The sequence below is a fragment of the Geotrypetes seraphini genome, chromosome 9 (genome assembly GCF_902459505.1).
Source record: "Geotrypetes seraphini chromosome 9, aGeoSer1.1, whole genome shotgun sequence".
Classification (NCBI taxonomy): domain Eukaryota; kingdom Metazoa; phylum Chordata; class Amphibia; order Gymnophiona; family Dermophiidae; genus Geotrypetes; species Geotrypetes seraphini.
In genome coordinates this window covers 115,415,743-115,438,378 of record NC_047092.1, presented here as the reverse complement: position 1 = coordinate 115,438,378, position 22,636 = coordinate 115,415,743, and the positions used below count along the sequence as shown (strand labels likewise).

Sequence of the window (22,636 nt, the reverse complement as noted above, 5' to 3'; positions counted from 1 at the left end):
GAAAACTACGCCGTTGTCCCACAGACAAGAACCGAAGGCTGCAAATGCAGAAGAGGCGGTAGAGACAGGAGCGCATACAAAACCCATCCACCCGTATACAGGCCAGCAGGAATCCAGTATAAAGACTTAATTACAGCTGTCAGGATTAACCATTTAATTCATAGGTGTTTCTTGTTGGAATAAAAACTCCTTCAGCTTTTCAGGGTCCTCAAACTGGTAGAATTTCTCTTTGTAGGTAACTCTCATGAGAGCAGGATAGTATAACCCATATGTTGCTCCAATCTCTTTTAGTTGTTGTCTCATCTGTAGAAATTGTTTACGTAGATGTACTGTTTCACTTGCAAAGTCTGGGACAAACATAATATTAGAGTCCTTATAGGATAGATTATTTTTCTCTTTTGCCACCCTTAAAATTTCCAAAATGTGCTGGAAATGTAGCAGGCGAAAAATGATTGGTCTAGGTTTCACCTGGCCATGAGGTCTCCTCCCCGGGATCCTATGCGCCCTTTCTATTTCCAGTGGCACTTTGAGATTAAAGGGAAGTATTTTGGAATCACTTCCTCTAGGAAAGATAATATATTTTTTCCTTCTGCCCCCTCTCTTAGACCCAGGATCCTCACATTATTTTTTCTTGCCCAGTTCTCATAATCAGTCATCTGTTTTCCTATCTCTTGAATGATCTTATGATCCTTTTTGCAGTACTGCTGCTCCTGCTCCACCTTCTCCACCCGGATCTCCATTTGATCCATTCTGATACTGAACATATCCATTTTGATTCCCAGAATTGCCATCTGTTCTGTGACTTCTTTCAAAGCCACTCTAATATTTCTTAGATCCTCCAACAACACAATCATATCCAAGGCGTCCACAGGCAGAGGAGTCTTAACAGGGGTGGGAGGTTCTTCTTTTAGCCTTTTAGTCTTCCCTCTTACTTTTGGAGCCGTCTCAGGCTTAAATTGTTTGTTAGAAGCCATTGGTTGAAAAATTTCCAAACTTTCTGCCTTTAAAGAGAAAAGTTGTACAGCTGAAAAACCATCAAAAGGGTGCCCAGGGACAGGAGCTCAACAGCTACACAGCCATTTTCTATGGGCTCTTTTTATCAAGGTGCGCTACGGGGATTAGCACGTCGGACATTTCATCACGCGCTAACCCCCGTGGCAGCCTAAAATCCTAACGCCTAGTCAATGGAGGCGTTAGGTACTAGCGCGGCAGGCGGTTGAACACACGGTATTCTGTGCGTTAACTGCCTACCGCACCTTGATAAAAGAAGCCCTATGTCTCCAAGTTCCGGAATCTTCTGTCTAAAATTAAATAATGTAGTACAAAAAAAAAGAAGTGACTATGTAGACTTATACACTATTAATCATAGCTTTCCCTTCTTCAACAGTGCTCAGAGTATTGTCAGACCAGACAAACGGGTCAAGCCTGAAGGTGTGAACCGTCTGTATCTTGAACTTCTATCATTGCACTGGAGTTTGATAATATAATCTGATACTTTGCACAGCCCAAAAATTTATAAATCACTTTCCAAAAAATTAACACTTGTCTGAGGTGTAAGAGAAGATATTGAATGAATCATTGAAATCTCTGGGTCTTGACGCGTTTTGCTACGGCTGCTTCAGAACACCCACACAGCAGAGGCTTTAGCGTTCAAAAAGATGTCTGTCCCCTCTCTCCACTCCTGAGTATAACTCTGCAGTTTGTGTATTTGAAGTGGGTTGTTATTCTATTTACTTCCTATTTGTGTGGGAATCCTAAAATTAAATAATACCATAACTAAATAGAATTGGAAACCTAAAACATTACAAAACGAATTAAAATTAGGCTAATTCACCAACATCTATAAAATTAAAATGTAAACAGATTATTGCACCAAATTTTTGATGATATGGCCCTTTAGCTCATCTCTTTAGGACAGGAACTCAGCACTATACTCCTTTATTAGGAATAAGTGGAATGCTTAAGCACTGTGATCATACTTTACGTAAATGCTAAAGTAAATGGTTTCACTATACATCATACTAATGATTCCATAATTAGCACAGAGCCACTTGCACAATTTTATTCAAAGTGCTTTCTTCAACCATAACATTTACCAGCCCCTTCCCATTCTAAATTGAAGTTGGTTAGGTTTAACAAACTCTCAGATTATGACTTTAAATAGCATGCTTCCAGCTTCTACAATAACTTTACAGTTATCTTCTATATTTCCCAGACAGGCTGCAATATTCCCTTGATATGATTATGTGCTCTTTTCTCATATCTAAGACACAACATTAATTTAATTAGAAATTAACTATTCTTGGGCCCCTATTTGGCAACACACCCAGCTTACACACAACTTCCTGGTCACATTATAGGGCAGGATATATTTGGGTTCTAGTAAGAACATACTATAAAGCAACTACATTTCCTTCTGTCACTACTCCAGAAGACTGACAGTTTCGACATTCCTTAAACTTAAACTAGGAACAACATTCCAGTTCCTACTTTATTTTAGGTTTTGCCTAGTGGTTTCCTCTCAAATCATGCTTCTAATTGGCTATCTGTAACTCCTATAGCTTGATCTCCCTTATGTCTCTCTCTGCAAATAGTCTGGTATTTTCTTCTGTTCATCAGCAGCCCAATTAACTAGTGCCGGGTATTTAATTGCCTTCATTTGTGATCTGAACCCTGAAACTGAGGCTAAAGGGATAAGAGATAATTATGTATATATTGCCTAAAGTTAGGTACTGAGTCAAAAATAGAAAAGGAGGCAAATAACTCAACCAAATTAGAAGTGTTGAGTGACTAAAGGCAATATTGCAACAATAGTAAAATAGTCACTCTGTTTACTTTAACAACAAACTATGTTGACAAATTGTCCTTTACTGTTATTGAAATTTCTGCTCAGAGACATGAAGGCGAATAAACCACCTCACCACCCAATCATAGCAGTGTTCAATACAGTATCAAAATGATGGTATTGGTCATTATTGGATTTATAAACGCCAAACTGGCTATAGCTAAAAGAGGTAAAACTTAGCTTCAGAAATTCACTGGTTCCAACGTGCCACGTTTAGGTACTGCTTCAGGGAACCGATGTACCTCTACTACACCCCTCAAAATTTGGGTAATGAAGTCTCATATAACAGTGTTCTTCAACCTTTTTACACCCGTGGACCGGCAGAAATAAAAGAATTATTTTGTGGACCGGCAAACTAATAGGACTAAAATTTAAAAACCCCGTTTACGCTCCATTTCCACGAGCTCGGTCCCCGCAAACCATCTGATCCCATCTGCACAAGCCACAATTATGATTTTATATTGAACGTATTTTATTAAAGTATAAAAAGAAACAATATTCTGAACAATTGTGATTTTATAAATACAAATATACAGAGCATGGACCAACAAAACCCCTGTCTCCCCTCCCTTTCACATATATCCCCTCTACTATCAAGAAAACTGAACAAGCCAAGTTCATAGAAATATCATGCTAACAGAATACTGCAGTCCCCAGTTATGTCTCTAGCAGGATATATATTTCAAATCTGATATATTCTAATCACAAAATAGAAATAAAATTATTTGTTTCTACCTTTTGTTGTCTCTGGTTTCTGCTTTCATCTTCTTTTCACTCTCTTCCTTCCAGCGTCTGCCCCTTCCATCTACTGTCTGACCTCTCCCCCTTCCATATGGTATTTGTCTTCTTTCTATGCCCCTCTCCCCTTTCCATCCAGCCTATGCCCCTCTCTCCTTTTTACACGATTCACTCCAGCTTCACTGTTCTCTTCATTTTTATCTCTCCTACACCAGATCTAGCATCTTTGTCCCTCTCAATTTCTCTGCTGACCCCCCCTTCCCATCTCATTGCTATCTCTCCCCTTCCCCTCCTCTAATCTCCCTGCAAGCTGTTTCCTTCCTTTTTTCTTCTCCCTTCCCTCCTCCCCCTGTCCAGCAGTAACTCTCTTCTTTTTCCTTTCCCTCCTCCCCTCCCAGCAACATCTCTCCTTCTCCCTCCCTCCAGGTCCAGTAGCAGCTGTCCCTTTTCCCCCCTTGCGCAGCAGCTTCCCAGACTCCTTTCCCTCCTCCCCTCCCAGCAGCATCTCTCCTTCTCCCTCTCCAGGTCCAGTAGCAGCTGTCCCTTTTTCCCCCTTACCCAGCAGCTTCCCAGACTCCTTTCCCTCCCCCCTCCCAGCAGCATCTCTCCTTCTCCCTCTCTAGGTCCAGTAGCAGCTGTCCCTTTTTTTTTCTTCACCATGCCAGCAGCTTTCTCCCCTCCCAGCAACTCTCCTTACTTGCCAGCGCTGCGATTCAGTAAGGCAGCCTCGGGTCCTTTGTTGGGTCGCACCGCCTCTGAGGAAAGCGGAAGTTGCATCATCAGAGGCGGCCCGACTCAGCAAAAGCTCCAAGGCTTCCTTACAGAATCGCTGCACTTGTAAGGAGAGCCGCTGGGAGGGAAGAAAGCACAGTCGGAAGCTCCCCATTATATCTCCGGCCCTGCGCTCCTCGATCTTGCCGGTCCTGTGCGGAATGGCAGGAAATTGAAGAAGTTAATCTCGCCGGTCCTGCGCGGACCGACAGGAATTTTCTGCGGACCGATACCGGTCCGTGGACCGGCGGTTGAAGAACTGTGTTATATAACATCAAAAAATCGCTACTGACCACAAAGTTTTACTCCCTCTTGAAAATCCATTGCCTTCATGTCTCTGAGCAGAAGTTTCAATAACAGTAAAGGACAATTTGTCAACATAGTTTGTTATTAAAGTAAACAGAGTGACTATTTTACTATTGTTGTAAAGTTAGGTACTGGCATGATGTGTACTAAGCACAAAATCTATTACAGCAATTGTGCATACAACTGCCATTATAGAATAATAGTCCACATTTATGTGCTTAACATTAGGTGTGAGCACTTACATTAACTCAATAGCAGGCATAAGTGATGTGGTGTTAGTATTTTATAACCTTGAAGTTGCATGCTCTGAAATTTGAGCATGCATCTTATGGAATACCAACTAAGGACAGCTGCGCATATAACTGCAAATTGGTGCCAATCAGCACTAGTTAAGGTTAATTATAGCTTATTATTGCTCTTTAACACTAATTATTAAATCAAGTTACATATGCAACTGTTATTCTATAACTTTGGTGTGCAAATTTGCACACTAGTCACAAATTTGGGCATGCAACTTTCTAGAATTAGGGGTTATAATATGAGACTGAAAGGAGTAACATAAAGAGTAGACTCCCAGTTAGAGAGCTGCACAGGAATGGGGACGACAAGAATCCTGTGGGACCCGCGGGTTCCGCTTTCAGGTCACGGGGATCCCATGGGGATGCCCCCTAGGGTCGTGGGGATCCCATGGGGATGCCTCCTAGGCTCGCGGGGATCCTGCGGGGTTTGATGCAACTTGAGCTGCGAGGCTTGTCTTTTTCCTACCTGCTGACGTCGGAGGGAGGGCTTAAGCAAAGCCCTCCCTCCCTATGACATCAGCGCTGACATCGGGGAAGACTTCTGGTCGGCTATGTGTGCTGGGGCAGTGCAGGTAGGAAATAGAAGACGAGCCTTGTGGCTCGAGCTCCATTTTGCTGGTAATTTGCTTGCAGATGAGGGCTGGGAGGCAGAACACAAAAGGGGGGAGAGAGTGTGTTTTTGGACACAAGGCATGAACTTGGGAAAGGATGGAGGAAGGGAGGGAAAGAGATGCTGTGGTGGGGGAGGGAGTGCGTTTTTTGACACAAGGCATGAAATTGGGAAAGAGGATTGAGGAAGGAAGGGAAAGAGATGTTGAGGTGGGGGAGGGAATTTATTTTTGGGCACAGAAGGCATGAACTTGGGAGAGAGGAAGGGAGAGAAAGAGATGCTGAGGTGGGGGAGTGAATGCGTTTTTGGACACAGAAGGCATGAACTTGGGAGAGAGGAAGGGAGGGAAAGAGATGGTTGTGTGCACGGGAATGGAAGAAAGGAGAATTTTTGGTCATAAGGAGGGAATGAGGTACAGATGAGAGGGAGAAATATTGTGGTGGAAAGGGAACAGTGGGACAGATTGAAATGGATGCAAGAGGGAGGAATGTTGGACATAGTGGTGAAGGGAATGGAGGGAGAGATGTGGCATGGTGCTGGAGAGGGGTGATAGAAGGACAAATGTTGGGCATGGGGCTGGTGGGCAGGCATGAAAGATGAGAAAGGGATAAATGCTGGACCATGGTAGGAGGAACCAATGGATAGCAACAGAAGAATTTACAGAAGATGGGAAAGTGGAAAAAAGAAACTGGGACCAACTTTATGGAAAAAAAAGTCTCCAGACAACAAAGGTAAAAAACGGAATTTATTGACTAAAATATGTTAGCTTTGGGAAATGTATATAGCAGATGTCTTTGTATTGTGTTCAAAAGAAAAGGAAATGCATTTCTAATTTTATTTCTACAGTGTTGAAGTACTTGCTGACCCTTGCTGTGACTGGTGAGGATCCCCAAGCACCGCCAGCAGAGGACCTCCTCTAGAGACGGCCAGAACCCTCCTCCACCAAGCACAGCAGTCACTGGCAGCATCCATGAGCCACTGAGGTGCCAGCATCTGTGACTCAGGGACGCTACTGCTACCTGCCAAGCTTGGCAAAAAGTACCCCTGGCCAACTGCAAAGGAAGTCCTCAGCTGACAGCTTTGGGGTTCTCATCAGCTGAGTATTTATATTTTATATTTACATTAGAGGATCTGGTATAAACCATTTACAAAGTATGTATTCTTCCCAATTAATATTTCCAAATTAAAGTCTCTTTGCTTATTTGTAAATGGGTCTCTACCAGAGCCTTTAATTCAGTAGCATAATTAAATGATATAACTATTTCTGAAGTTTATAGGGACAGGTGGGGATGGAGGGGATTCCTCACGGGGATGGGTGGGGACGGAGGAATTCCTTGCGGGGATGGGTGGGGACGGGTGGGATTCCTCACGGGGACGGGTGGGATTTCTGTCCCCGCGCAACTCTCTACTCCCAGTAAAGATTTTAAAAAAGTGTCAGAATTCATAGAAGCGGGAGGAAGTGACGTCATCGTGGCTAATGGCAGCCTAGAGCGATAGCTCCGCGGACCCCGGTGCTGTTTTTCGCTACCTTCGCGCGATTTTGCGTGTCTGCACTTCCCACATCTCTCAGCTTATTTGTAAAGCTGTTTGCTGAATTTCAATGGCAACACGGAAGAAACAAATGGACATTAAGGCGTTCTCCTCGCCGCTCCTGAACGGGCCGACTAAAGCTGGTTCCAAAATGGCGCCGATCCGGCCGCAGCTGCGGAGGGTTCGCTTTCTGATGCAGCGTTGCCGACTTTACATCAGGAGATGCGTGGCTGGTTTCAAGAACTGAAGACTGAACTTACAGCGGTTCGGGCTGATATACATACTGTCGTTGCTGAATTGAAACGTGAGGTGGGTGAGATCGGGAGTCGGGTGGGAGAAACAGAGGTTGCAGTTGAGGCTCACAGCTCTGAATTAGCCCAGTTGAAAGGCAGGATTGCAACGCTGGAAGAGAATGCTGAAGTGAGCACCCTAAAGCTGGAAGATTTGGAGAATCGTTCCAGGAGATGCAACCTTCGCTTTCGGGGTGTGCCTGACACTGTTTCTGATTCTCGCTGTATGGAAGTGATTGATCATATATGTATCCAGGCGCTAGAGACTGCTGGCTTACCTGTGGAAGTGGGGAAGCCACTGCTTGATAGGGCTCATCGCATCCCTGGCCCTCGTGATGTGAACCGCCCCCGTGATGTCGTGGCTTGTTTTCATCGCTATATGGATAAGGACCATGTGCTTAGGGCGGTGAGGCGTTCTGGGGGAGCTGTTAAATGGGAAGAAGCGGATATTGATGTTTATCCTGATGTGGCTCCAGCAACCCTGGCCCGCCGTCGCACATATCGAAACTGTACCCGTATACTGCAGGAGCGCAGTGTTCGGTATAGATGGATTTATCCTATTGGGCTGGCTTTTACACATGCGGGCAAGAACTACTCTGCAATATCTGTGGCTGATGTTCAGTCTCGAATGGTGGAAGCGGGATTGATGCCGGCCTCGGAAATGGCTCCACTACCTCAGAGGTCTCCTGTACCCAAATCAGGGAGAGGGCTAGGCTGGCAGAGAGTGGCTAGGTCGACTGCAGCTCGTCGTCCTTTGGAAGTGGCTACGTCTTCATCTCTTTGAACTTTTGTATCTGTGGGACGTGTTCCTGAGTTTTTGTGCTGTGTATGTTTATTATTATTTTTGCAGTGAGGCTTCTATTGCGAAGGTTGTTTTTTGGGTTTGTTCTGGGGGTCCCTTTGAGAGCTGTTTCTCTACACTTCCTGTACCGTGGTTTCCAGGTGCTTTGGTAGCTGGACCATGTGGGGTGTTGTTGGGGGGTTGGGGGGAGGGGGGTGGGGTGTTGGGAAGGGTTGTGACCGAGTGCTATTATGTGTGGTTGTATGGGAGTGTGTTTGTATATTGTTTTTCTTAAAGATGCGATTGCAGGGGTTGGTTGTCTTGGGTGCTTTGGAACATGGTATGGGTTTGGCGATGAGGTGCATTTATTTTTATTGTATAAATGGATAAATTTACTTTGCTGTCTTATAATGTACATGGTTTGAATACTCCACAAAAGCGACGCTTGTTATTTAAGGAATTGAGTCGCCTGAATATTGCTGTTGGATTCATTCAGGAGACCCATTTTCAATCTCATTATGAGAAATTGCTTACTCACAACAGTTATCCTCATGTTTTCCTTTCCTCTAATAAGATTCGGAAAAAGACTCAGGGGGTGGGTATTTTAATCCATAAACGTGTCCAGGTGGTATTGAGAGAGTTTGTGCGGGATGTTGAGGGCCGCTACATCCTGGTCAAGGCTGAGTTGGATGGCATCTTATATAGCTTACTGAATGTCTATGCCCCTAATGTTGGTCAGGGGGCTTTCTTTACGTTGTTAGAACGTGTGCTGTTGGATCATGTAGAAGGTACTCTCCTTGTGGGTGGAGACTTTAATCTTACCTGCTATCCTCAGGAGGATAATTCCAATTCTTCCATCCGTTATGCCAGAAGTGACAGAAGGGCTTTTTTGCGCTTTCTGCGTCGGCAGGATTTGATAGATGTGTGGCGCTATTTACACCCTGGCACTCGGGATTACACCTTTTATTCATTGAAACATGATTCGTATACCAGAATTGATATGTGGATGCTGCCTCGTGTTGTTCTACCACGTGTCTTAGCCTCCTGTATTGAACCCCGTGTGTGGTCTGATCATGCTCCCTTGACTCTGGAGTTACAGGTTGGATTGGTTAGGGGTGGTCGTCGTTTGTGGCGTTTGAATGATTCTTTGTTGAAGGATCCCAATACCTTGGCTTTGTTGGAGGCTGATGTTAAGGAGTTTTTTGTTTTTAACGATGTGGCCGGCATTAATGTAGCGGTATTATGGGAAAGTTTTAAAGCCACTCTTCGTGGTTGTTGTATCTCGAGAGGGTCGTATCGTAACCATTGTCGAGTTGCTCGTAGGTTAGAGCTGTTGACCCGCCTCCGACGTTTGGAGAATGCTCATAAGAGAGCCCCGTCGGTGGCTGGTGGTGTAGCTCTGGCGGAGTGTCGGAGGGACTTACAGGAGCTTGATTTAGAGGGAATGGCTTGGGCCCTACAGCGACGGAAACAACGGTTTTTTGAATGGGGTGGTAGGGCGGGTCGCTTGTTAGCTACACAGATCAGGCAAACACAGGCACAGCATTCTATCACACGGATTCGTAATGGGTCGGGACAGCTTTGTGCAGATGATGCGGCAATTCACCAGGCTTTTTTGTCTTTCTATCAGACTCTGTACTCTCCGGAGATTGAAGCTACGGAGGGGGAGATTGATGCTTTTCTTTCTGGAGTAACCTTGCCTTGTTTGGCGGAGGTTGATGCGGATTGGCTCTCTTCCCCTATTCAACCCGCTGAGGTGGTGGCGGCTATACATCATTTAGCTGCTTCTAAAGCACCGGGTGTTGATGGTTTCTCGCCTTTATTTTATAAGAAAATGGAGGCCTATATAGTTGCTCCTCTGACAAGATTGTTTAATTCTTTTTTGGAGGGGGATTGTTTGCCGTACTCGTTTCGGCAGGCTGCGGTCTCTCTTCTTCTTAAGCCCGGGAGAGATCCCCTCCTTTGTGGGTCCTACCGCCCTATCTCATTGTTAGGAGTTGATTATAAGCTGTTTACCCGTATTTTGGCAGTCAGTTTGCAACGTTTTTTGCCTTTCCTAGTTCATGGTGATCAATGTGGCTTTATTTCAGGGAGGCAACCTGGTGATAACATACGGAGAGTGTTAGATCTTATTGGAGTGGCCCATCAATATTCTGTTCCGGCTGTTTTGTTATCAGTAGACGCTGAAAAAGCCTTTGATAGGGTTTACTGGCCGTTTATGTTAGCAGCTTTAAAGCGGATGGGCATTTCGGGAGCTTTCTTGCATTGGGTGACCTTATTATATGCTGCTCCGGAGGCTTGTTTAAGGGTTAATGGAAGATATACCGCTAATTTTTTGATCCGTAGGGGTACTAGGCAAGGGTGCCCTTTGTCACCGCTGATTTTTGCGTTGGTTATGGAGCCTTTAGCAGCTGCTATACGTGAGAATGCAGATATTCAAGGGATTGTGGTGGGTGGCGAAGAACATAAGATCTTACTGTATGCTGATGATATTTTGTTTACATTGACCCGCCCACTTCAATCTTTGACCGAGGTGCTTCGTGTTTTGACTATGTTTGGTGTGGTTGCTCGCTTTAAAATTAAATTGCTTAATGTTTCGCTTCCAGAATTGTTGGTAACGGACTTACGTGCTAAATTTTCGTTTCGATGGGCGGCTAAATCCATTAAGTACCTTGGTGTGCGTATATCTCGAAGGCTCTCTGATCTTTTTGAATTGAATTACCCTCCGTTGCTACGGACTGTGTTTGCAGATCTGGATCGCTGGGAAGGATTAAGGTTGTCTTGGATGGGTAGGATTAGTGCTTTGCGTATGAATGTGTTACCTCGTTTTTTATATTTGTTTTCCTGCCTGCCTCTCTCAATTCCTAAGCAGTTCTTACTTAGGCTACAACGGCGGGCTTTTGCTTATATTTGGACACGTAAGCCACCTAGGGTGCGGAGGGAACGTATGTATTGGGACAGATTACATGGGGGAATGGGTGTCCCTGATTTTTTTACATATTATTATGCGTCCCAACTGCAAATGTTGTTCCATTGGGCTTATCCCTCCCAACGCTGGGTATCTCTAGAACAGGCTCTACAGCCGACCTACCCATTGGCAGCATTGCCTTGGCTATCTTTTGAGATCCTTCGGGATTTGCAGACTGGGGCTTCTTATGGGATGGTGTGTACTTTGCAGGCGTGGAGCCGGGTCCGACGAGCTTGGTTTCCATGTCAACGCTATTTTTATGCTACTCCCATTAGATTTGCCCCTGACTTTTTGCCTGCTAGAGATACTGGGATTTTTCGGCGTTGGGAAATGGAGGGTCTTCGGGTCCTGGGTCAATTTGTAGTGGGTGGACATTTGGTACCCTTTGCTGCCTTGCAATCTTTATATGATCTACCCACAACGGATTTTTTCTCCTATGTTCAACTTCGGGATTTTATGGTGAAGAGGGTGATTCCTGAGTGGGAAGGGGCGGACTCTGCTTTTCTTCAAGTTTTTAGGATGGGATCTGGAGTGGGCCTTATTTCACGTTTATATAAAGCTCTTTTATACACCAGACCTCAGGCTCGCACATATGAGCATCGATGGGAAACCTTGTTGGGAAAGACCTTTGATTATCAACAATGGGACCGCCTTTATGGTACATTACTAAGAGTTTCTTTAGCGTCCCCCTTAGTTGAACAGGGTTATAAGATGCTATTTCAGTGGTACCTTACGCCGGAAAAGTTGCACCGTTTCTATCATTGTGGAGATGGGCACTGCTGGCGTAACTGTGGGAGTCTGGGCACTTTTGGGCATGTTTGGTGGGATTGTGCTAAGATTGTACCTTTTTGGAGGATGGTTCAACAACTGATGATTGATGTGTTACACTTACCCATTCTATTGCGTATGGAAGTATTTTTACTTAATTATCCTTTGGGGAGTTTGGATGTTGATCAGAATCATTTTGTGGCCCTAGTTGCTACGGCGGCTAGGCTTACTGTGGCTACATATTGGAAGCGTGCCTATTTGCCTTCTCGTGCTGAACTGTTAAATAAGGTTGACCAAATTTATTTGATGTCTAAATTGACTGCTTTGAATAATGATTCCTGTGGTACGTTTCATCGTCAGTGGTCTAGATATGGCTCCTGGAGGGGTCTTTTTTGAGTTATCTTTTTTCTTCTTCCTTTGCTTAAGACTTATGCTGTATCACTCGGTTGGGGGTGGGGGGGTTGTGTTGTTTTATGTGGGGGAATGTACTTTTGCTGTTGGCATTCTGCCTGTGTACTGTTTTTCATTTTGTTGAATAAAAATAAATTAAAAAAAAAAAAAAAAAGAATTCATAGAAGCATGAAGCATACAGAATCAACTGTAAAGTCATTGAAGTAAAGGCTGCTTTGTTTACCTCATTGGAATAACTACAAGACGGCATTGTATCTTCCAAAACAGACAATATTTGTTTATTGTTAGTATAAAAACTTACAGTATTACAGCAGCAGAGACATATCAGAAAAATGTATTGTCAGTTCAGAATATGCAATGGAGAGAAGAACTTGCACCCATATGCTTAGCAGGGGGCTAGCAGATCCCCGTAGCATAAGTAAGTGAATCTCTCTGGCTCTACCTAAAATACACGTGTTTTTTATACAGAGCAATTCTTCCTTTGTTTCAAAAAAGTCCATCCCCAAATTCTGGTTATGTAATTCTCTATTGGTACATAAAATAATGTATATCTAACTCCTCCTCCTCTCAGTCCACGCCTCTCTCACCTCCACCCCCCTCCCCAGTAAGGGGGGGGGCCTTGCAGAAACAGAGAACTCTTGGTAAACTTTCTTTCTCCAGCATTGAGATATGTAGATGCTAATTAGTGGTTTTACAATTCTGTGCATCTTCGGGATGGTGTCCTTGTATGCTGAAAGTTGGCAAAGGTGACCTTTCAACAATCCAGCTGCTTGGTTCTCATAACTTGGTTCAGAGACAGGGAGCAAATGTTTTGGTACCAAGTTCTTTCATCTCGCTACACCCACATCGTCCTGCAGGGATCCTTGCTCATTATAAAAGTTTTATGGCTTTCCAGGGTGCCTGGCATATGAAGTCATACAGCACTGATAACAGTTCAGCAGAACCTTGGAGAAATATCCTCCCAGCAGGGAATGGAGACAAAAACGTTAGCATTGCAAAGGCTGCAGGTGTTTACAGACAGCAAGGTACAGGCTGGGCCTTTGCTATGGGAAAATTTAGGTCTCTAGTGTCCAGCATACACAAGTGAGGCCAGTATGTCCAGTTGAATCATCTGTATGTCCAGGTTATCCATGTCATCATAAAAAGACTGAAATGCAACAGCGTTCTGTCACATTTCAACAGGAGAAGAAAATGAAAAGATTAGATGAGTTTCATCATTATTTGCCATCATATTCTATGTTTATAATTCTCATCAGATACAGACAAAACCTGATCATTCCTGATATGCTGCTGTCAATTATTGCCATCAGTTGTGGTCAGCAGCTTTTCTTGATTTCCGACTATCCAGGTTATCCATGTCAGTCCCCTCTTGGCAGGACTGAAGGCCCGCCACACAAAAGGTAGCAGAGAGAGGAAGAAACAGAGGCGTGGAGGAGGGGCAGCCCTCCCAACTATCTAGCTAAACTGAACAACAGTACATGCCAGAACCAGAGGATGTAGGCACAAAAGGCTAATAGGTGAACAATAAAATCAACAGTGGGCAGAAGCAGAGGCACAGAACATAACGGGCATAAATTGCAGAACTGGGAGTCATCGTACACAGCATGAAAATTGGGATGCAGTGTCTCAGCAGGATTCCACAGCATTCAAGATAACGCATTAGTCATTGCTAAGTAAAGAACAGCATTGAGAGACATTAAAAATATGAGAACCAGACCATAGGAAGCTATGAAAGCAATAAATACAGACAGGACATATGTGTTTCTGTTCAGGTGGTAGTATAAGAGGCAAGCTATCAAAATATAAATAAAGCATTAAAAGAAACGAATGACATGGCAGTAAATAATAAAAACAAAACCTAGCCTAGGCATCACAGCATAAAAACTATAATGTAACTTAAAAAGAATATACAGAATAAAACAATCAGTCCTTCACAGAAATAATGTCCTGAGCCAAAACTGAAGAAAAGATAAAGTCCAGCAACCCGGCAAAACGGGCATAAACAAAACATGAGAGAGAAAGTGTCCAAGAAAGTAAAAGTTCAGGATGCAGCGTTTCAAGGCATGCAGTCACTTTAAACTGGTACGGTGCACACTCGGAATGAAAGGGGTCTGCACATACAGGGAAGGATACACCATCTTGAAAGAAGTCCAGGTATCAACATCCAGCAGCCGCCATCTTGAAAGAAGTCCAGGTATTATCATCCAGCAGCCGAAATCCAGTGAAGAGAGTCAAAGAAAAGAAAGAGAGAGAACAGGTTGCCAGTACTGAGGGCGGCAACAAGGGACAAAAATAATGCATTTACTGGTCATAAGTACAGCAAGAGAGATACAAGATTAAAATACACAATATGCAGAAGAGGACATGTTACATGGTGTAAACTCAGTGGAGTGCACAGAAAAATACCAAGTCTATAGAACCTTTCTCTAAAGAAGAGAACCCCTAACGGAGCAGCGCTCAGGCCATGAAAGAGAAAAAAATAAAAAATATTGCGCAATTGAGATAGGAAAAAACAAAAATGCAAAAAGGGAGAGAAAAATCTCCAAAAATGGCCAATGGTATAGTTGGTTTCCCCGGGGTACCCCACAAATCAAACAGATAGACAACACAAAGATTACAGGGCACAAACATAGAAAACACAAAGGTACAGGCGTGAAACTTTTCTTCCATCTGTCAAAGATTCAGAGCTGAACTTAGATCTGCAGAGAAATGCACAGTTATACAAAAACAAACGTCCATCATAGCACGAATCATAATTGTGTGCATACAGTTGCAAAGTAAAGTGTGATATAACACATCGCATAATAATCACATAATCATAAAAGGCATCTAAATGGTTACTGGAACTTCTGAAAGAGAAAACGTAAGAATGTGATCACTTTGACTCGGTGCCCTGCCTATTTCATTCATAATGCAGACAGGGATGCAACTGGTAGGGTGTGCTTCAATCTTGAAAAATAAGCAAAACTTACTAGGAAAAGTAAGATACAGTGTACAATGTTAAATATAGAGGTATTTTGAAGTATGGCAATGTCAATTCAAAGGGAAAAAAGAAACATGTTAAATGTTAAGTGCAAGGCTCATTGTAACAGGTCCAGAACAGCTCTGTATGACTGCGAAGACAAAGAAGAGACATTTTAACTTGACACCATCCCGGAGGTCACTTAACCATGTTCCCTGCAGGCAGACCAGGAACCCTTGTCTGCCACCTGGGTCCCGCTACACTCTGAGGAGTGGGCACTGCTGCAGACTAGATGTAGCTACTTTAGTCTGCACTGTCCTTACATAATAACTACCCCCTTCCTCTGGAGTTTGAACTACCAAGTTTATTTTAAAGGTATTTCTGTTTCCAAATGTATTTAGAATCTGATTGATAATAACACTTTATACAAACGTGCATGGGAAGAAAGAATTCATAAAGAACACCAGGATAAAGACACAATACGGGAAAGCAAGGGAGACTGTTAGCACAAAAGAATTAATCTCAATCCATCTGTTATCAATGTTATCAAGCCCATGTTTAGCAAATATTTCAATTTTCAGAAAAATATGGATACTTAACCTCTATCATTGTTAGTCTTGTATTTTAAATCTCCCAACACTGGGATACAAAGGCAGGGATGTGCCCAACACAAACCCCACATGTCTGACAAATGGTCGCTTTTTGTTTGTTTGTGTTTTTCTTTTTTATTACCAGCAGACACACTTTTACAACTGCGAGAACACGTAAACTATCTGGCTCAACTCTCTTTAAATTACTCACTACCTGTAACAAATTCACTGCACGCAGGATCAAATACTAGTTCCTTCGAGCTTGACAAAATTATATGTCTAAAATCACAGTCTTTATTCTCGTTCATCAGTGCGAAACTCATTCTTAATTCTGGCTAGATCCACATGCATTTTACCCTGTTTAGCAACTTACACTATCCTGTCTGCAACTTTCGGCGACAATCATGCTGGCTTGCTTTACCAACCTTTTCCAGGTTTCCAACCTAAATGCTTTTTCCATCTCCCCGGGTAATTTCTCAACATCACCAATTTCTCGTTTTCTGAATCTTGTCTGGTGTCCCCAGAGATGTTTTATTATTTTTTTTAATTTTTTTATCAATTTGACAAGTATGGCAAAAAGTTGATTAAATTCCAAATACTAAGCCTCTGACAACAATAAAAATAAGGGTGAAGAAAACAATAAAGAATTACAAAAAAACTCTACAAACCCAGAATTAAACATATAAGAAACAAGGAAAGAAAAAAGAACTTCAAGGAGGAAAGGAAAGAGAACATAGATGGAAGAAAAGCAATAGGGAAAAGGGAAAATGTTTGGGTGTTTGTTTTGTTGCTTTGAATTTATCTAAATGGTACTAAACCATAAGATTAGAAGAGTTAATCCAGTCCAAGCATGACTGTGTAAAAGCCTGAACCAATTCAGAACTAATGAGCATACCTTATTTTATTTATCTTAGGCAAAATACATAGCAAACCCTAAAGCCAAACACTAGTGTTTGTTGTTCCGGTCACATCAAAATATAATCTAAATAAAAATATACATTACAGTATACAAATTTCATATAACCAACGCAGAAAGGTCTGCCATCAGAAACTGGTGCTAGTAAAAGTCAGACACCCACAGCGGTATAAACGAATTATAATGTCTCCTAAAGTCAAAAGATATCCTAAAACTAGTAAGTCAGAAATAGTTTAGGTAGATCAGAAAACTAGTTCTTGGCTCCCTAAGTGTTTTGTTTTATTAGTATTCAAACACAGTTAACATTGAATCTCCATAATTACCCAAATAAAAATTGCATTGTATTATATCATCTTCTGCAAGCCTGCCATAACTGGCAGGGTTGAGATGTTACATCTCATGAGGACTATGTACGCTATGTATTCCCCCCTCTTGTAAGAAGAAAAAGAGGGACAGTCATCAACAACAACAACAAAAAAAAAAAAGAAAAGAAAAGAAAGAACGAAAGAAAACACTTTCCTTATTATCTCTAGACCCATTCTGTTTAAAATAATGTATACCACTGTTTTCAATTCTTTTTCCAATGTAATAGAACAATTGTCCACTGTGAGGGGTTAATTTGTTTGGTTTTCCCCTCTTACTGAAAGCAAGATAAAGGCACCGATTTAAAGCCATAAAAAACAGAATTTAAAATACTATGTCATTTATAGACATGGGAAATTCTATCATAGTTATAGTGACCTGCTTAAAACTATCCAGTGCAATCCTCCTGCCTCTACAATGTGCGTGGCACCTCGGTTCAAGCATAAATTAAATACTAGGGCATAAGTAAACTTTGTCCTCTTTTCCCCACTCTTGCTCGCAGGCTCTAGCGTAAAGCGGGAAGCAAGAGAAGATTCCTATGGATTTATGACATTTCACATACGGTCACACTTACAAAAACATGTTGCACTCAGTAAAGCGTCGTATTACAAAGATCTCCATGTCCTTAGTTCAAATGGGCCGACAAACTCTCTAAAACCCATAAATCAAGTTGCAAGTTAAGTAAAAGACTTTTTAAACCACTTAATCAGGTTTCTAAGCAGTGTACAATATAAGGGTAACGGGCAGCTTAACAATTTTTTTTCTAACTCCTATTGCTCCACAATTTTCCAAGGTATACAAACTACGTTTGCTTTCCAGTACAGGAAGCCTCTAATGATCTGTGAAGGGGGAGTGAGCCTTCTAAGCTCTAAACCGGGAAAAGTAATCCGTCTCTTTGCCAAAATCTAATCTTTGTTGTTGTTTTTTTTATTATATATTCACATACATATACACAACAGAACGTTACCTAATGCTGTAGCTTCATAACGCTGGCTAAGCAAATATAGAGATATACAGGCAGCAAACAAAAACAGATTAGAGAATGTACATTTGCAGTCGGCTGGCCACACCTTCCATAAAATGTACCTTCACTGTACGGGACAATCTTTACTGTACAGGATACTCCTGAGCTACAATTTTAGCCTCCATGCCGCCTCTCATCTCTGTTTAAGGCATCATCTTAAATTATTCTTTTTCCTAACTTAAAAACTTTAAGGGGTCTCATGGGCAGCACTTCTTTGCAATGCCTTTTGTTTTTCAACAGGAAAACATTTCTAGCTTCCTTAGTTCGGCATGCAATTCTCCTACGAATTGCAAAATTTGACATAGCCAATTGTTTTGTGTTTTTTTTTTCCACACTAAACTTTTCTCTTAATACTGAACACACTGTCATTATCACTGCAGGATCTGCTCTAAGGGTTTTTCCAGAGGATTGCTGTCTGGGGAGGTCTCTCACTTCTGCTTTACCCAGTATTCTATCCCTTTGAGCTACCCGTATTCAACAGAAATCTTTTGCTTTGTCCGTCTCCGGCCATGCCCTTCACAGGACAATGGAAACGCAAATAAGGACTCTTGCTCACTTCGTGCCCCTGGCATGTCTCATACACACACAATTGCAGGGTGCACAGAAAAAAAACCCAAACTCAATCCAGATCTTGACTCAACCCTATTCTTTCCCCTAATATATATATATATATACAATATATATACAAATGTACAATGTCAACTGTCTTTCTCTATCACTAGCCTGACGTCTAATATATAAAAATTAAAATAAAAGGTTGTACTTACAATTTGTACAGTATTAATTCCCTACGGTCTCTGGGTGACTAGAAATATATGTTTTGGCTCACCCAGGAGCACCATCCATCCAGCACCAAGGCGAAATACTTACGCCCCCTGAACGTGTTTCTCTTTGGAGTTCACCGGAACACCTTCTAAAATAAAATCTGTTAATCACGCAAGCGCGTGAAACCCAAGCATGATCACGTCGGGCAGTCACCACTGAAGTAAAGGCTGCTTTGTTTACCTCATTGGAATAACTACATTGTATCTTCCAAAACAGACAATATTTGTTTATTGTTAGTATAAAAACTTACAGTATTACAGCAGCAGAGACATATCAGAAAAATGTATTGTCAGTTCAGAATATGCAATGGAGAGAAGAACTTGCACCCATATGCTTAGCAGGGGGCTAGCAGATCCCCGTAGCATAAGTAAGTGAATCTCTCTGGCTCTACCTAAAATACACGTGTTTTTTAGACAGAGCAATTCTTCCTTTGTTCCAAAAAAGTCCATCCCCGAATTCTGGTTATATAATTCCCTATTGGTACATAAAATAATGTATATCTAACTCCTCCTCCTCTCAGTCCACGCCTCTCTCACCTCCACCCCCCTCCCCAGTAAGGGGGGGGGGCCTTGCAGAAACAGAGAACTCTTGGTGAACTTTCTCCAGCACTGAGATATGTAGATGCTAATTAGTGGTTTTACAATTCTGTGCATCTTCGGGATGGTGTCCTTGTATGCTGAAAGTTGGCAAAGGTAACCTTTCAACAATCCAGCTGCTTGGTTCCCATAACTTAGTTCAGAGACAGGGAGCAAATGTTTTGTTACCAAGTTCTTTCATCTCGCTATACCCACATCGTCCTGCAGGGATCCTTGCTCATTATAAAAGTTTTATGGCTTTCCAGGGTGCCTGGCATATGAAGTCATACAGCACTGATAACAGTTCAGCAGAACCTTGGAGAAATATCCTCCCAGCAGGGAATGGAGACAAAAACGTTAGCATTGCAAAGGCTGCAGGTGTTTACAGACAGCAAGGTACAGGCTGGGCCTTTGCTATGGGAAAATTTAGGTCTGTAGTGTCCAGCATACACAAGTGAGGCCAGTATGTCCAGTTGAATCATCTGTATGTCCAGGTTATCCATGTCATCATAAAAAGACTGAAATGCAACAGCGTTCTGTCACATTTCAACAGGAGAAGAAAATGAAAAATTAGATGAGTTTCATCATTATTTGCCATCATATTCTATGTTTATAATTCTCATCAGATACAGACAAATCTGATCATTCCTGATATGCTGCTGTCAATTATTGCCATCAGTTGTGGTCAGCAGCTTTTCTTGATTTCCGACTGTGGGAAGGAATGAAACTTATTTGGATTTTATCCTGGCCTTCCATGAATTATGATCACACACTCTTTTCTTTGCAGCTGAACACATGCAATAAAGGAGATATCTGCAGAGAGGATTACCTAAACTTCTTTCATGACGGACACACTCAGATTGGTGAGCTGCTGTTATTTATTGCTCATGATTGGGATGGAATGTTTGAGAGCTTATGCATATATTGAATTGATAAGGCATTTGCGTTGGTATGTTGATACGTCCATTTTCAGGGAAAATTGTAAAAATAGCAGGTAAAAAAATCAGTCTTAAGAGAGTACATTTTACTTTCCATCACTTATAAGCAACAATGAAATAAATACCAATATAAACACACTGAAATTGCCTCATTATGTATGATTAAGAAGGCTACAGTAACCAGCTGGCTTCAAACTAGAAGATGCAAGTGAATCATTCTGGGGTTTTCAACTCCTAGTTTAGGTGTATTCTGGGGATTTTTTGATATGATAAATTTCAGAACAGCTGGGGCAGGTGGTCATGTGCAGCACACAGTTATGGAGTAAAGAACTTATTGCTCTCTTATCCATAGCCACGTAAGTGTTATACAAAGGACCATATTTTTAATTTGTGTAAAGTTAATCTGTAGCAATTAGTCATAACTCATATTCTTGATGTATTACAATTGCTATAAAAGTTCATTTCTGACTAAATTTAGGAAAATGCCATTTACTCTGATAATGAAGTCATTTCTGGGCACTGGCTTTGAATATTCAGTTCAGGGTGGCTATTCAGAAATTACCCAGGCACTGTCTTATATTCATACTGGGTAGTTCAGTCTTTTTTGCTGTCTTAACTTTATCCACTTAGTTACCTGGTTAACGGCATGAATATTGATGCTAACTGGGTTAATCCCAGTTCTGCCCAAACTCTAGCCCCAGAATACCCTGGCACGGGCAGGACAGTGCTGCAACAGCACTTTCTGGTTAAATATCATCTTGAAGCATACAGCATGGTTTAACTGTGCAGAGCCCTCCTCTGCAGTGTTAAACCCTTTTGAATATTGGGTCCTGAATTACTTCAAAGACATTGAATCATCCTCATATCAAGTCCTAAATTTCTTTGAAAAGACATTGAATCATCCTTGCTAGTTTATTTTATTCCAATTTTTCTGTCTTAATGTTGGGATATAAATAAACCACAGCAGAGTCATATGTTGATCAGCTGACAGGCCCATCATACCTCCAGTGGGTACATATTGGAGAAAGGTGGATTATGCTAAACAAAACTTGCATTCTGCACCTTGTAGTCTACATGTAGTGTATAAAAACTGTTCCTGGATAAAATTGGGGGTTTAAAGGTTGTGGTCATGGGTGTAGTTTGGAGGGGGGGGGAAGGAGGGCATTAGCCCCTCAAATGGCTTTCCACCTCTGTCATCACCCCTATGGCATCTCCCTCTCTCTTTCCATCCCCCTCCTGCAGGATTCAGTAACCCTCCCTCCCTCTGCTCCTACATGCTGTAGCTCTTCAATCTTTTCAGGTAGCCGACAGAGTTAGTGTGTAAACATGCTGCCTGTGGCCTGTCCCGGAAGCCTTCTCTCTATTTTAACTTCCTGTTCCCTTGTAGGTGGGACGCTATAGAAAGAAGTCTTCCGGGGCAGGTCAAAGGCAGCGTGTTTATAATGCTAACGATGCCAGTGGCTGAAAAGACTGAAGAACTGCAGCGCGGAGGAATGGAGGAAGTGAAGTAGAGAGCGATACTGAATCCTCCTGGACAGAAAGAGAGTGACACTGGACCTTTGTGTTAGAGAGTACGGTGCATTGGAGGAAAGGGAGAGCGACACTGGACCTTGAAGGGTGTGGTGCTTTGGTGGAAAATATCCAGTTCATTCCACCAGATTAAGCCCTCTGTAACACAGTAACATAGTAAATGACAGTAGAAAAAGACCCTCATGGTTCATCCAGTCTGCCCAACAAGGTGACTATAGCTCCACCCACCACTCCTTGTAGGCCCAGGTCACCCATGTTTAAATGCTGGTTCTGAAGTCACCATCATGTCAACCAGATAGGCAGCCAAACATGATAGGGATGATAAGTTGAATACTGTCAGCAGTACACCATGTATTGGTCAAGATGTCTTCCCCTCACTCCTAGGCTGCTCAGTCCCCCAACTTGTAGTATGTGTAATAAATGATCAACACACTGGTGTTGTCTAACCTTCACCTGTCTCTCGCCATGTGCGGGCCACAGACTTTACAATTCTGTGCAGCATTGGCCTAAGATTCCCCATGCTGGATTTGGCCACTCTTTTTTGTCTCTCACCATTTACAGTCACAGACTGTACAAGTCTGTCCGGCATCAGCCTT

At 42.4% G+C, this 22,636-nt stretch overlaps 1 protein-coding gene across 2 annotated transcripts in view; it reads left to right on the top strand.

Annotated features, from left to right (window-relative positions):
• Positions 1–22,636, top strand: part of ANO7 (anoctamin 7) — a 454,465-nt gene that overhangs the window by 60,264 nt on the left and 371,565 nt on the right. For both annotated transcript variants that reach the window (XM_033958099.1, XM_033958098.1), the window contains exon 3: positions 20,360–20,435. In XM_033958099.1, the coding sequence (XP_033813990.1) occupies positions 20,360–20,435 (76 nt within the window). The remainder of the gene's footprint in view (positions 1–20,359; positions 20,436–22,636) is intronic.